The following is a 12,763-nucleotide window of genomic DNA, read 5'->3' as shown; positions in this document are numbered from 1 at the left end:
TCCCTAAATTGTCCTGCCTCATTTTCCCTGAATTGTGACCTAATTGTTCTGGTTAATCCTGCAAACACCCTCTTAATCATCAGAATACTTGATAAGGATAAAAGATCTTATATTTTAGAATATCAGAATGCCTCTCCCTGTGGTGGTTTTTCTGGAGGCAGCCTTAGTCTCAGTTGAAATAAATAATTACTCCAAAATAGCAGCCAGCTGGTAAAGTGCAAACGTTTATTTCTCCTCCAAATTAGCCCAGTTAGTTGAGGCCTATCTCTCTGCCTGGCTCCAAGAGATCTTGCAGCTTTGTGCTTGGCTTCTGCCTCTGCTTTCTTCAGCCTCCAGCCAGCACCAAGGTAGAAGCTGCAATGAATCTCTTGCCTCAAAGATAGGGCTTGTAGGCTTTCTTCCAGTGTCCTGTCTTAGAGCCGCTGTTGATGTTCCGGAGAAATTCTCCCTTAGCTCTAAGAGCTTCCTCCATATATATCATCTCCCAAAGGTTAACTCCTCCTTCTCGAGGCAGGGATTCTGGGTTATCTCCCAGAGTGCTCTCTGGTCCTAAGAACTTCAAGGGAGGTGTGAATTCAGACTAAGCCAGCCCTGAATTCTCCCAAACGTGTGAACTCCATTGAGTACTTAAATACTTATGAGCTCTCTAAAGGTGTGAACACAAGCATTGTTCTATCAGTTCCACTTAGTACCTTGTTTCAAGTTCTGGCCCAAAATATCTCTTTCTAAGATCAAATCAATCATGCTGAACCATGCCAAATCAGATAACTATTGTCTCTATCAACTCCAATGTCTTAACACTTTGTAAAGATTCCAACATCTCCCCATCCCAATCTATCAGAATAACAGATACTGTCTTATCAAGATGCCTCTCGGCATCTCCAAGGTGCTTCCCCCCATTATGTTATCCCCATTTCCAGTGGCTCTCCTCACGCTGTCAGAACAGTATTGTCAGAGTCCCATTCCCACTCTTAGCATCCTGACTCCGCCCCTGCTTCCCTCTACCCCCTGTGTCTGAGCCATGTGTTTATATATGTCACTGAGAACTCACATTGTTTGCTGGATTTTTGGAGACGATAGTCTCATTCAGCCCTGGGCCCAAACCATGGATCCATTTGGTTCCAGTAAATTTCTTCCTTTCAAATAAAATATTAAATACTCTCTAATCTCTATTTTGGCTCAGTTAGTTTCTCCAGAATGATACTACCAAATTCAGACCAAAAAACAGACAGTCTTTAATAGTAGATTGTCTGAAAAAGAAGGCAAGAGGAAAAGTAACAGAACAAAATGTTTGTTAAAGATTGGCAGAGCACTTGAGAACCATACACAGTTTTGGTCTTCCCTGAGTCTTCATATTTCTGGATCTCTTTGTAGCATTTGACACGTTTGGCCACCTTCTAACCTTGGATACTCCCTCTTCTGAATTTTTGTGGCCATGCATCCTTTTAGTTCTACCTCTCTGACCATTCCTTCTCAGCTGCTTTTACTTCCCCTGTGTTGTACCATTATCAAGGTTATGTCCTGAGCTTTCCTTATCTCTATATCCTCTCATTTGATCATCTCAGAAACATTATCTCTCTTTGGATGTCTTTCAAATCTATATATCTAGTTTAATATCAAACTAGATGTCTTAAATGATGCGGGTGTGGTCCCTTTAAGATTCCTTTCTTGCTGATTCCCAACCCCTCCTAGTTAATGTAATTACCTTTTGATTCACAAATCCTGGTCCCTTTGATTTCCAATAGAAGATCCCAACCTGAGCCAACCTAGACTATACCCACAGGCCCCTCTAGCTAAATCTCCTATTATAATAAAGGGCCAAGCTGGAACCCCCTCTTTGCAGAGGTCCCAAACATGCTAGCCTCAGGTCTGGCATGTCAGGACCCTCTGTCCACTGGACCCTCTGGTGCCCTTATCTCTACCTTCACCTATTTCCTTACTTCCAAACCCCATAATAAACCTCTTTTATCATTCTAGCTTTTCGAGCCACTAAATGCTTTTATTGTGGACTCGCACAACCACTAGACTTCATTTAACTTCATATCCTTGCGCCGAATCTAGGGGGGTTGCAGGGGAACTCTGTTTGATGCCCTGTACCCGGAACCTACCACTAGACCTCAATTAAATCCTAATTTCATTTAGGTACACCCATATCTATCCCTCATCATTAAAGGCAAATGAAATTCAATATGCCACAATCTAACTTCATTAGCTTTACACTAAAACTCAAAATCAAAGTCTGATTGTGAAGGGAATAAAGGGAAGAGTATTCTGAAGACAATTGTGTTTTTAGGGTTTTTTTTGTCAGCATTATTTGGTTAATAATATGCAGCATTATTTGGACCCCTACTCTATTCCAATCAGTATTTGATGGAATTTGATAGAATCATATCTATGGATAAGGTCCCAGAGTTGTGAGCTGCAGATTTTAAGTTCACTTACTAACCTATAGGAATTTAACTAATGGCCCAACACTCTTCTTTTGATTTACCATGGTGACTAAACCCAGACTAACGGAGGCAACAATTAAATGGAAAGACTTCAAAACATTTTTGTACCTCTAGACCAAGCATTTGTCCAATAGGAGCAGGTGACTATCTTGTGACCACTTAGAACCAATTTGTAATAGCTTGTGCCATTTCTTCCTTCCCAACCTGGGGAGAAGCCTGTCCATCTTGTATGGAGATATTTCTTACTTCACCCAATTTGTGACCCTGCTGATATATTATTTTCCATATTTTGGTTTATGTGTCACTATTCTATTCTATTTTTTGGTATGGAACTATTCTATATTTGGTATAACTGTTTTTCAATAACTGGATATCTAACCCTATAAAAATAGGGCCCTGAAAGGAGGAAGCATATCAGGTTATGAGAAAGACCTGAGAGCCACTTCATCAGAAGGGAACATGGACTCTAATAAAGTGCTATTGGCTCAGAGTGCTATTTCCTCAGTCTCCTTTAGTGAGTAGAATTGTTTTAATCCCCATATGCTTTACATCAGATTAAACATGTAAGACTAGAGAGTTGAAATTAAGTTGGGTCAAAATACAACTTCAATGTATACTAGTTCAGGTATAACTTCATATTTTAATAATCTCAAATCATCACAGAAATATTTATTGCCATATTGTAAATAAACTTGTAAATCCTCCCCCCCCCCATTGTAAAAGAATGTTTCATCTGGAAGAGAAGACCCCATTTTTCTCAGTAAACCAATTCAAAAATTATTTCCCAGGGATTATTATTGGATGTTGTGGCCTTAACCAGGTAGTCTCAAGAAATCTGGGAGGTTAATCAATAAAAAAGATTTTACAAGATCTTTTCTTTTATACTTTCTCCTACATAGTAATTATTAATTTCCCCTTTTAATATATACTTATTAAATATTTAGGATTTTAACATAATGGCAATGGTCTCTAATAAATTAGTTAATAGTTTCACAGTAACCATGTCAAAAGAGTTAAAATTTTATTAATGCAATTGTATTACATTCCTAATTTCATTTCTTACACAATGTTTTCCCAGTGTGTGTGTATAATACCAGTTAGGGAAGTAATAATGTCAACAGTATCTTTAATTTAAAATGTGAAACAAAACTCATTCTGATTTCACACTTTGCTCATAATTTTTTCAAAGAGAAATCCCCAATCTCCAGTCCTTCCAGCTGAAAAAAAAACGTCTCCCTAAGGAGTGCTCAAGGATTTGTTACCCAGGATCTCAGATTAAGGATGAGCATCTCTCTCCCAATACTACTGATAGAAGCAATTGTTTCAATAAAGTTTAATAAATGTAAACAGAAGTACAGAATTTGAATTAGATTTACATTTTTAATAAAACTTTAAACTTTTTAGTTGTTTCTGATTTACATAAATTTGTCTCTTTTATTAGTCAGAAAAGAGTTAATAACAAGCAAGTAGTTCATAAAATTCATTTAAAATTTAAAATGCATGTTGCAACCTATTTCTCTTTCATTTTGGAATTTCTCTGATACTTTGTTCAAACTACCTTCTGGAATCACTAGAATATTTCAGCAATTTCTTTAGCATTTAAAAAAATATTCAAATCACAATTTGGAAATTCAAAGCAAAATTTACATTGTAGTCACAAACTGAATTTCTAATTAGTTTCTAATGTTATATATTTCTGCAAAATGGGGAAAAGATTGCATCTCTTATCTGTCTTCTAACTTGGCCATAATTAAAAGACAGAGATATGCTTTTGCAAGAAAAAACTTTCATTTTGTTCTTAATCTTTGGGCTGATAATGACCCACGTAAAAGCTCATTTGGCTTTTAGCCAGAAGTTATATGACAAGAGAGACATAGAGAATTATTTATTGGCCAAGACTTCTTCCTTATCCCTTACTAGAATTTTATGAGTACCGAGTCCCTATTGGTTGGTTGAGCCATTTTAAAAGTCTATTGTTCCAGGTGTTCTGACAAAAAATATTTAGACACAGAAGCATATAGCAGCATAGAGCTAACAAATGGATTGCTATTTTCAGTTGGGTTACTAGATGATTTCAAAGACTATGCTACAGAATCAAAGAGATGCCATCACAAAGACATGATGTTCCTAAGAATGTAATTATGACAGAAAAAATGATTTATGTTGGAGGGGATGTTGAAAAGCTGGGATGCTAATACATTGTAGGTGAAATTGTGAACTGATCCAACCATTCTGGAAAGCAATATGGAACTATGCCCAAAGTTCTCTCAAACTGTGCATATCCTTCGATCCAGCAGTGTCTCTATTGCGTCTGTGTCCCAAAGAGATCATAAAAGGATAGAGGACCCACATGTGCAAAATGTTTATAGCAGCAAGTGTGGCAAGGAACTAGAAACTGAGTAGATGCCCATCACTTGGAGAACGGCTGAATAAGTTATGGTATATGAATGTTATGGAATATTATTGTTCTATAAGAAATGGCCAGCAGGATGATTTCAGAGGCCTGAGAGATTTAAATGAACTGATGCTGAGTGAAATGAACAGAACCAGGAAATCATTGTACATAGCAACAGCAAGATTATACAATGATCAATTCTGACAGACATGGCTCCTTTCAATTGGGAGATGATTCAGGTCACTTCCAATCATCTGCATCCAGAAAGGACATGGGGACTGACTATGAATCACAGCATAGTATTTTCCCATTTTTGGTTGTTGTGTGCATACAATTTTTTTCTCTTTTTTTTTTTCTGAGGCAATTGGGATTGGAATACATGGGAGCTGTTGGAATACACAGGAACCACCTGATAGTGGCTGCTGGAGATCCAACCAGAGTGGAGCTCCTCTTGTGAGAGGATAATACAAGGAGACAGAAGCAGTTGCTGTTCTCTGACCTCTCTGACTGAGAGGCCGTTGCCTTGTCTGACCTCCCTCCTCTTCCCTCAGTCTCCAATTTATCCCATTCCCAGTCTGCAACACCTGTGTCAGCAAAGGCTGCCTTGAAACTCCTTCAGATGTTATGATTCACAGCTGTGGAGGCTCTCAGAGAATTACCTGTCTCTTAACAATTGCAATGTCTAATGAGATCTGTGCTGTAGGAAGAGGTCTTCCCTCATTCATCATATTCACATGTTTCATCTGTAGCAAGATTTCTCCACAAAGGATGAGATCCAGGTGAAAACCTTTCTGCAAATATATTTTGTATAATGTTTCTTTCCAGTATGAATATTATCATTTATAGTGACTCTAATCTTGCAGGTAAGGGCAAGTTTTTCTTCAGCACATTTTTAAGTCTTCCCTTCACTCTGTATCCTCAGATGTAAAATTAGAGATGAACCTGGGTGAAAGAACTTCCCGTGCCAAATCCATAGGAGACTTCTTCCAAAGCAGAAAATCCCTGCTGACTAACAAGGTCTGTCCTCCATTTTTATGCCTTTATCCATGATTTCAATCTTCTAGGAATTTTCTAGAGGCAATTCAGGGATGAAGTGAGCCTGAAGGTTTTCCCATATGGATTAGATGAATGAGGTTTTACATCTAGACATGGGATCTCGCATGTCTAATCAGGGACTAATATATATTAAAAATTTTACCATGATTCAGACACTTAAAAGAGTTTCTCTAATGTGCTCTCTCTATTGCTAAGCAAGATTTGAGCTTTCTCTGAAGGTTTCTGTCCAATGTGGATTTTCTCATGTTTACCAAGACTTTCACGCCGTGTGAAAGCCTTTCCACAGGCATTGCATTCATAAGGCTTCTCTCCAGTATGGATTCTCTGATGGACAGCAAGATGGGAGCGATATATGAAAGCCTTTCCACATTCATTACATTCATAAGGCTTCTCTCCAGTGTGGATTCTCTTATGTGCATCAAGATGGGAGTGCCTTGTGAAAGCCTTTCCACATTCATTACATTCATAAGGCTTCTCTCCAGTGTGGATTTTCTGATGAACAGCAAGATAGGAGCGATCTATAAAAGCCTTTCCACATTCGTTACATTTATAAGGCTTCTCTCCACTGTGGATTCTCTGATGTACTTCAAGGGAGGAGCGCTTTGTGAAAGCCTTTCCACATTCATTACATTTATAAGGCTTCTCTCCAGTGTGGATTCTCTGATGTACTACAAGGCAGGAGCTCTTTGTGAAAGCCTTTCCACATTCGTTACATTTATAAGGTTTCTCTCCAGAGTGGATTCTCTGATGTACTTCAAGGGAGAAGTGCTTTGTGAAAGCCTTTCCACATTCATTACATTCATAAGGTTTCTCTCCAGTGTGGATTCTCTGATGGACAGCAAGACTGGAGTGAGATGTGAAAGTCTTTCCACATTTGTTACATTCATAAGGCTTCTCGCCAGTGTGTATTCTCTGATGGACATAAAGGTAGGAGCGATCCTTAAAAGCTTTTCCACATTCATTACATTTATAAGGCTTCTCTCCAGTGTGGATTCTCTGATGTGCTACAAGGTAGGAGCGCTTTGTGAAAGCCTTTCCACATTCATTACATTTGTAAGGCTTCTCTCCAGTGTGGATTCTCTGATGGACAGCAAGACTGGAGTGAGATGTGAAAGTCTTTCCACATTCGTTACATTCATAAGGCTTCTCTCCAGTGTGGATCCTCTGATGGACAGCAAGGTAGGAGCGATCCATGAAAGCCTTTCCACATTCATAACATTCATAAGGCTTCTCTCCAGTGTGGATTCTCTGATGTACTACAAGGTAGGAGCGCTTTGTGAAAGCCTTTCCACATTCGTTACATTCATAAGGCTTTTCTCCAGTGTGGATTCTCTGATGTGCAATAAGATAAGAGTGATATGTGAAAGCCTTTCCACAGTCATTACATTCATAAGGCTTCTCTCCAGTGTGAATTCTCTGATGTTCACGAAGATTGTCACTCCGTGTGAAAGTTTTTCCACATTCATTACATTCATAAGGCTTCTCTCCAGAGTGGATTCTCTTATGTGCATTAAGACAGGAGTGATATATGAAAGCCTTTCCACATTCATTACATTTGTAAGGCTTCTCTCCAGTATGGATTCTCTGATGTTCACAAAGATTGTCACTCTGTGTGAAAGTCTTTCCACATTCATTACATTTATAAGGCTTCTTGCCAGTGTGGATTCTCTGATGTTCACGAAGACTGTTACTCCATGTGAAAGCCTTTCCACATTCATTACATTCATAAGGCTTTTCTCCAGTGTGGATTCTCTGATGGACAGTAAGGTAGGATCGATATATGAAAGCCTTTCCACATTCATTACATTGATAAGGCTTCTCTCCAGTGTGAATTCTCTGATGGACAGCAAGATAGGAGCGATCTATGAAAGCCTTTCCACATTCATTACATCCATAAGGCTTCTCTCCAGTGTGAATTCTCTGATGTTGAGCCAAGTTGGAATAACACTGGAAACCCTTTCCACATTGATTACATATGTAAGATTGTTTTTCTGTGTGGATTCTCTCATGTTTAGCAGGACTAGATTCCTCTCTCAAAATCTTTCCATGTTTCTTACTTTCATAAGGTTTCTCTCCAGCGGGGATTCTCTGGTGCTTGGCAAGGGAAGAGAGTACAAGAAAAGGTTCACCATATTCACGATACGCAGGTGTTTTCTCTTCAGGATGTATATTTTTATCTTTAGCAACACTGGAACTGTCTCTTAAAACTTTTTTGTGTGTATTCCACTCACAATGTTCCTCTCCAGTGTGGTTTCTTTTGTGCTTAGCAAGAACAGCCCTGTATTCACGATATTGAAAAAGGTCTTTCCATGAGATCATTTTCAGATTTGCACTCATCTCCTTCATATCAAACCATGTCTCTGCATCTGAAAGAAATAAACACATATGTATAAATATATACTCTAATGCTGGCTGATAATAAAATCATTGACTTTTAATTTCTCCAGGTAAAGTTTTCAAATTGAAATGGACAGATTCAATGATTTTTAAATGCTATTAGCTCACACCATAAAGTGATTCAATTAACACAGAGTTCCACCCATAATACAATGACATTGGACCCCCACAACAAATCTGAGACAAAGGCAAGGTCATGGTCTTCATAATTTAGAAACCAGGCTATAAGCTCTGAATGGCTGAGTAACCTGATCCAAATCCCTGAAGGAGATTAAACTCAAAACTGGAAACTGAGGCTTCTCAATCCATTGCACTAGACAGATGTTCTCCATTTTACTTCCAATCCTTTCTTTCAAACTCAATCTCAGGCACCTCCCCGCTCTGTACCCTTGGGAATATGCTTCTCTGCCTCAGTTTTCCTGTAGAGTGAAGGTAATAACTATACTCACTTCCCAGATTGTTGTGAGCATCAAAAGAAATAATACCTATAAAACTCGGCACACAGTAGGCACCATATGCTTGTTAACTACTGTCATTGTCACTATGATTTTGATTCTCTCCACCTCAACTCTTCCTTCCTTCATGTACTTCCTTTCCCCTCTCTTTATATGCATATGTCTGTTGAACATGATGCGTTTCCATAAAAAAACACTTTCCTTTGCCTGGATTAGCTAAGAATAAGGTTCATAAACTGTTGTTTATTCTCAAACCATCTCCAAGTTTCCATGCTGGACTTAAAACTTCTTGAAAGCTTCTCTTTGGATCATAAAGAAGGGAAAGGGACCTGTATGTGCACGGATGTTTGTGGCAGCCCTCTTTGTAGTGGCTAGAAACTGGAAACTGAGTGGATGCCCATCAGTTGGAGAATGGCTGAATAAATTGTGGTATATGAATATTATGGAATATTACTGTTCTGTAAGAAATGACCAACAGAATGATTTCAGAAAGGCCTGGAGAGACTTACATGAACTGATACTGAGTGAAATGAGCAGGACCAGGAGATCATTATATACTTCAACAAAAATACTATATGATAACCAGTTCTTGATGGACCTGGCCATCCTCAGTAAGGTGATCAACCAAATCATTTCCAATGGAGCGATAATGAACTGAACCAGCTATGCCCAGAGAAAGAACTCTGGGTGATGACTAAAAACCATTACACTAAATTCCCAATCCCTATATTTATGCCCACCTGCATTTTTGATTTCCTTCACAAGCTAATTGTACAATATTTCAGAGTCTGATTCTTTTTGTACAGCAAAATAATGGTTTGGCCATATTGTGTATCTAATTTATATTTTAATATATTTATCCTGCCATCTAGGGAGAGGGTGGGGGGGTAAGAGGTGTAAAATTGGAACAAGAGGTTTGGCAGTTGTTAATGCTGTAAAATTACCCATACATATAACCTGTAAATAAAAGGCTATTAAAAAAAAAAAAAGAAAGAAAGAAAGCTTCTCTTTGTACACCCAGGGCTTAATGCAATGTATAGAACAGAATAGGTGGTTAATCGATGTTTATTGATTCTACATTATTCAGGGCTGATCCTACGGTCCAACCCCACCTCAGTGCTTGCATGCTGGTCTCTCCGAGGTGCCAAATCTGTTTCTATTTCTGTCTCCTCTTTTCTCTCACCCATGAACACCTATGAAATTCCGATCCCATAGTGAAGCTAACAAGGGCCTAGGGCTCCTGGTCCTATTATGGAATAACCAGGAGTCTTTCCCTCCCATATCCCTAACCTAAGGGAAGCTGTCAGTTATATAGTGAGTAACTTAGATTTAAGTGAGGTAGGGCTGCCCAAGGTCACTGGGCTCACTTTACCGTACAGAGCCATCTGTGTCCCATGGTCAGGTACAGATCAGGATTACTGTAGATGGCTCTGGATGCAGGGGGAGACCTGGCCCTTTTTAAGGTAAGGTCTCCCAATAGGTTTCCTGTGACTGAGGCTGCATCCATCCAATGATTAATGCTAGGGAACAATGCAGGCAAAGAATCTCCTCTCTCACCTAGGCCAAAAAAATCTCAATAAGTAAAAAGGAATGAATGCATGATTCTGGGAAGAACCTCAGGGTTTCTGGCCAAAGCAGTAATGACCGCGACTTATACTCAGTCTAAGTCAATGAGGACCCAAGCAAAGATTAAATGGGGTTAGCAAGGGATCTGTAAGTGGTCAACGAGAATCAGACTGATTTTGATTTAAGGTTTGTTCCTTAAGAAAGAAATTGGGTACAGTAGATAGAGTACTAGTCCTGAACCAAAGAGGAACTGAATTCAAATCTGGCCTCAGACACAGTTACTTCCTAGCTGTGTGTCTCTGGGTGAGTCACTTAACCCCAATTACCTCAGCAAAAACAAAACAAAACAAAACAAACAAACAAACAAACAAAAAAAAGGAAAGCAAGAAGGAAATTTGTTGAGTGATGGTTCAGTGGTGAAGAAAGAGGGGGGGGGGGAGATGCTTTTAAGAGCAGCTGTAGGTAAAGGTATATCCTAGGTGAGCAGAGGGAAGGAAGGAAAGAAGAAAAGAAAGAGGAAAACAGGCAAGGAAGGAAGAGAGGAGAGAGAGCGAGAGAATGGAGGAAGGGAAGGAAGGATGCAGGAAGGGAGTCTTCCAACTAATCAATTCCAGCTTATGGCTAGCTTTCCTCTGAGGTTGTTGCTTGTCCTATCAATCTGTGCTTAACTGTAGCCTGTGTGGGGAGCTGGCAGAGAATGAAAGGGGGGGAGAGGAGATTAAAGTAAAAGCAGACAGCAAAGAACAAAAGAACAACTACAGGAAAGCAAAAAGCAATGGACAGTTCTGAATACATTATCTTTCATTTATGGTTTGTGGAAATTTCTTATTATAGATTGTGAATCCTCCCTTATGTTTTGCTGAACATGAAACATTTTAAAAATTTGTTCTTTTCTGTCTTTTTCTATTTTTTAAAAATTTTAAATAAATTTCAAAAAAGTACAAATAAATGCTTTTTGGCTTAAGGAAGGTCTAAGAAAAGTCATATTAGACAGCCTGAGCCCCCTTTCTTTGGTTGTGGATAGTTGGATGGTCCCAAATTTCCAACAAAGACTTCCACTAGGACCATTGATTTTTCATTAGAAGGGAACTGAATTGCCATGGAATCCAATCCCCTCATTTTACAGATGAAGAGACTGAGGTTCAAAGATTCAGAGAGATGCTCAAGACCTTTCCTACCACAAGAGTCTGAAAAGGATTCCAAGTCAGTTTTCCCACCCTCATGCCCATCACATGAAGAAGTCTCTGGAATAGTTACTTGCACCCCAGCTTGCAACTCACTCACCAGGACAGGAGTTTCTCAGGCCTCCTCTCTCCACATGGGAGATGAAATCTTCTCTGGGAACTGGAACTCCTGGCAGGGGGAAGATAGTGGGTGTGAGTCTTGAAACTTGTCATTTACTCCTCATTGGAACAGGGCAAGGGTACAAGGCCCACTGGGTGGTTCCAAGGACACCCCAAAGACGGTTTTCAGGATGCTTATTGCCAGGGAAGAGGGCAGAGGGGAAATAAGGCCATGTAGGCAATCTGGAATCAGAAGATCCCTGATTTTGCTGCCTCCTTCCCAGCAGAGAAGGCCACATCCCACAGCTTCCATTTTCTGACATTAGAAGCAGCTGCAAGCATAAAGATGGGAGCCCTGGGCCTGCAGTCAGGAAGCCCTCAAGTTCAAATTTGGGTTTAGACACATCCTGGCACTGTGACTCTGGGCAAGTAATTTCATCTGTTTGCTTTCAGCCTCCAGACCTGTAAAATGGGGTTAAAGATGGAGCCCAAAATAATGGGTTTTGGTGGGAATCAAGTGGATAATGTGCATGAAAGAAGCCTGAGCGCAAGGCCGATCCCACCAAATGTATGGAAAGAGCCTTCCTTCCCTGCTCTCCCTGCATCTGTACAGGCCTATGGGGATGTAGAAGAAAGAACAAGGACTCATTTGCTATGCTGGGAATTTATGAGTTACCCCAGGGGCAGTGAGGTAAAAATGTATTTTTTTACTCAAAAGAACACTGCAAAGACAAAATGGTTCCCCAAGAGGAAGACGGTTTCTTCTCCTGTCCCATGTTCAGTAAAAAGGGTAGGACCAGTTTTAGCAGGTTTGAGACACAACTGCCAGGTTTCCATCCTACAATCCAAAGACCACTCATAGAAGAACCTAGGCAGGAGGAGAACCTGTCTTTAGGGACAGGAGGCAGCCCTTGGGCCTTTCTAAGAACTGACAAAAGCCTGAAACTCTACACCTTAGGGAGGGGATGGTGACACTCTGTTGTTGGCAGTTCCAGAGTTCCAAGAGAAGGCCCTTACCCAGGAAGAGCAAGTTCTCAGCATTCTCCAGCATGACCTCCTTGTGCAGCTCTTTCTGATCCGGGTCCAACAGGATCCCACTCCTCAGGGGTGAAGTCCACAGCCACATCTTTGAAGGTCACCAACTCCTAAAACACCAACACC

General features: G+C 39.9%; 1 protein-coding gene across 1 annotated transcript in view; it reads right to left on the bottom strand.

The window, feature by feature from the left end:
• Positions 1-5,411: 5,411 nt before the first annotated feature.
• Positions 5,412-12,763, bottom strand: part of LOC100929068 (zinc finger protein 420-like) — a 165,212-nt gene continuing 157,860 nt past the window's right edge. The window contains 1 exon segment of the mRNA XM_031961814.1: positions 5,412-7,836. Coding sequence (XP_031817674.1) covers positions 6,058-7,836 — 1,779 coding nt within the window. The 3' untranslated portion in view covers positions 5,412-6,057.

This window comes from Sarcophilus harrisii, chromosome 3 (genome assembly GCF_902635505.1).
Source record: "Sarcophilus harrisii chromosome 3, mSarHar1.11, whole genome shotgun sequence".
Classification (NCBI taxonomy): domain Eukaryota; kingdom Metazoa; phylum Chordata; class Mammalia; order Dasyuromorphia; family Dasyuridae; genus Sarcophilus; species Sarcophilus harrisii.
This window is presented reverse-complemented; position numbering and strand designations above follow the sequence as displayed.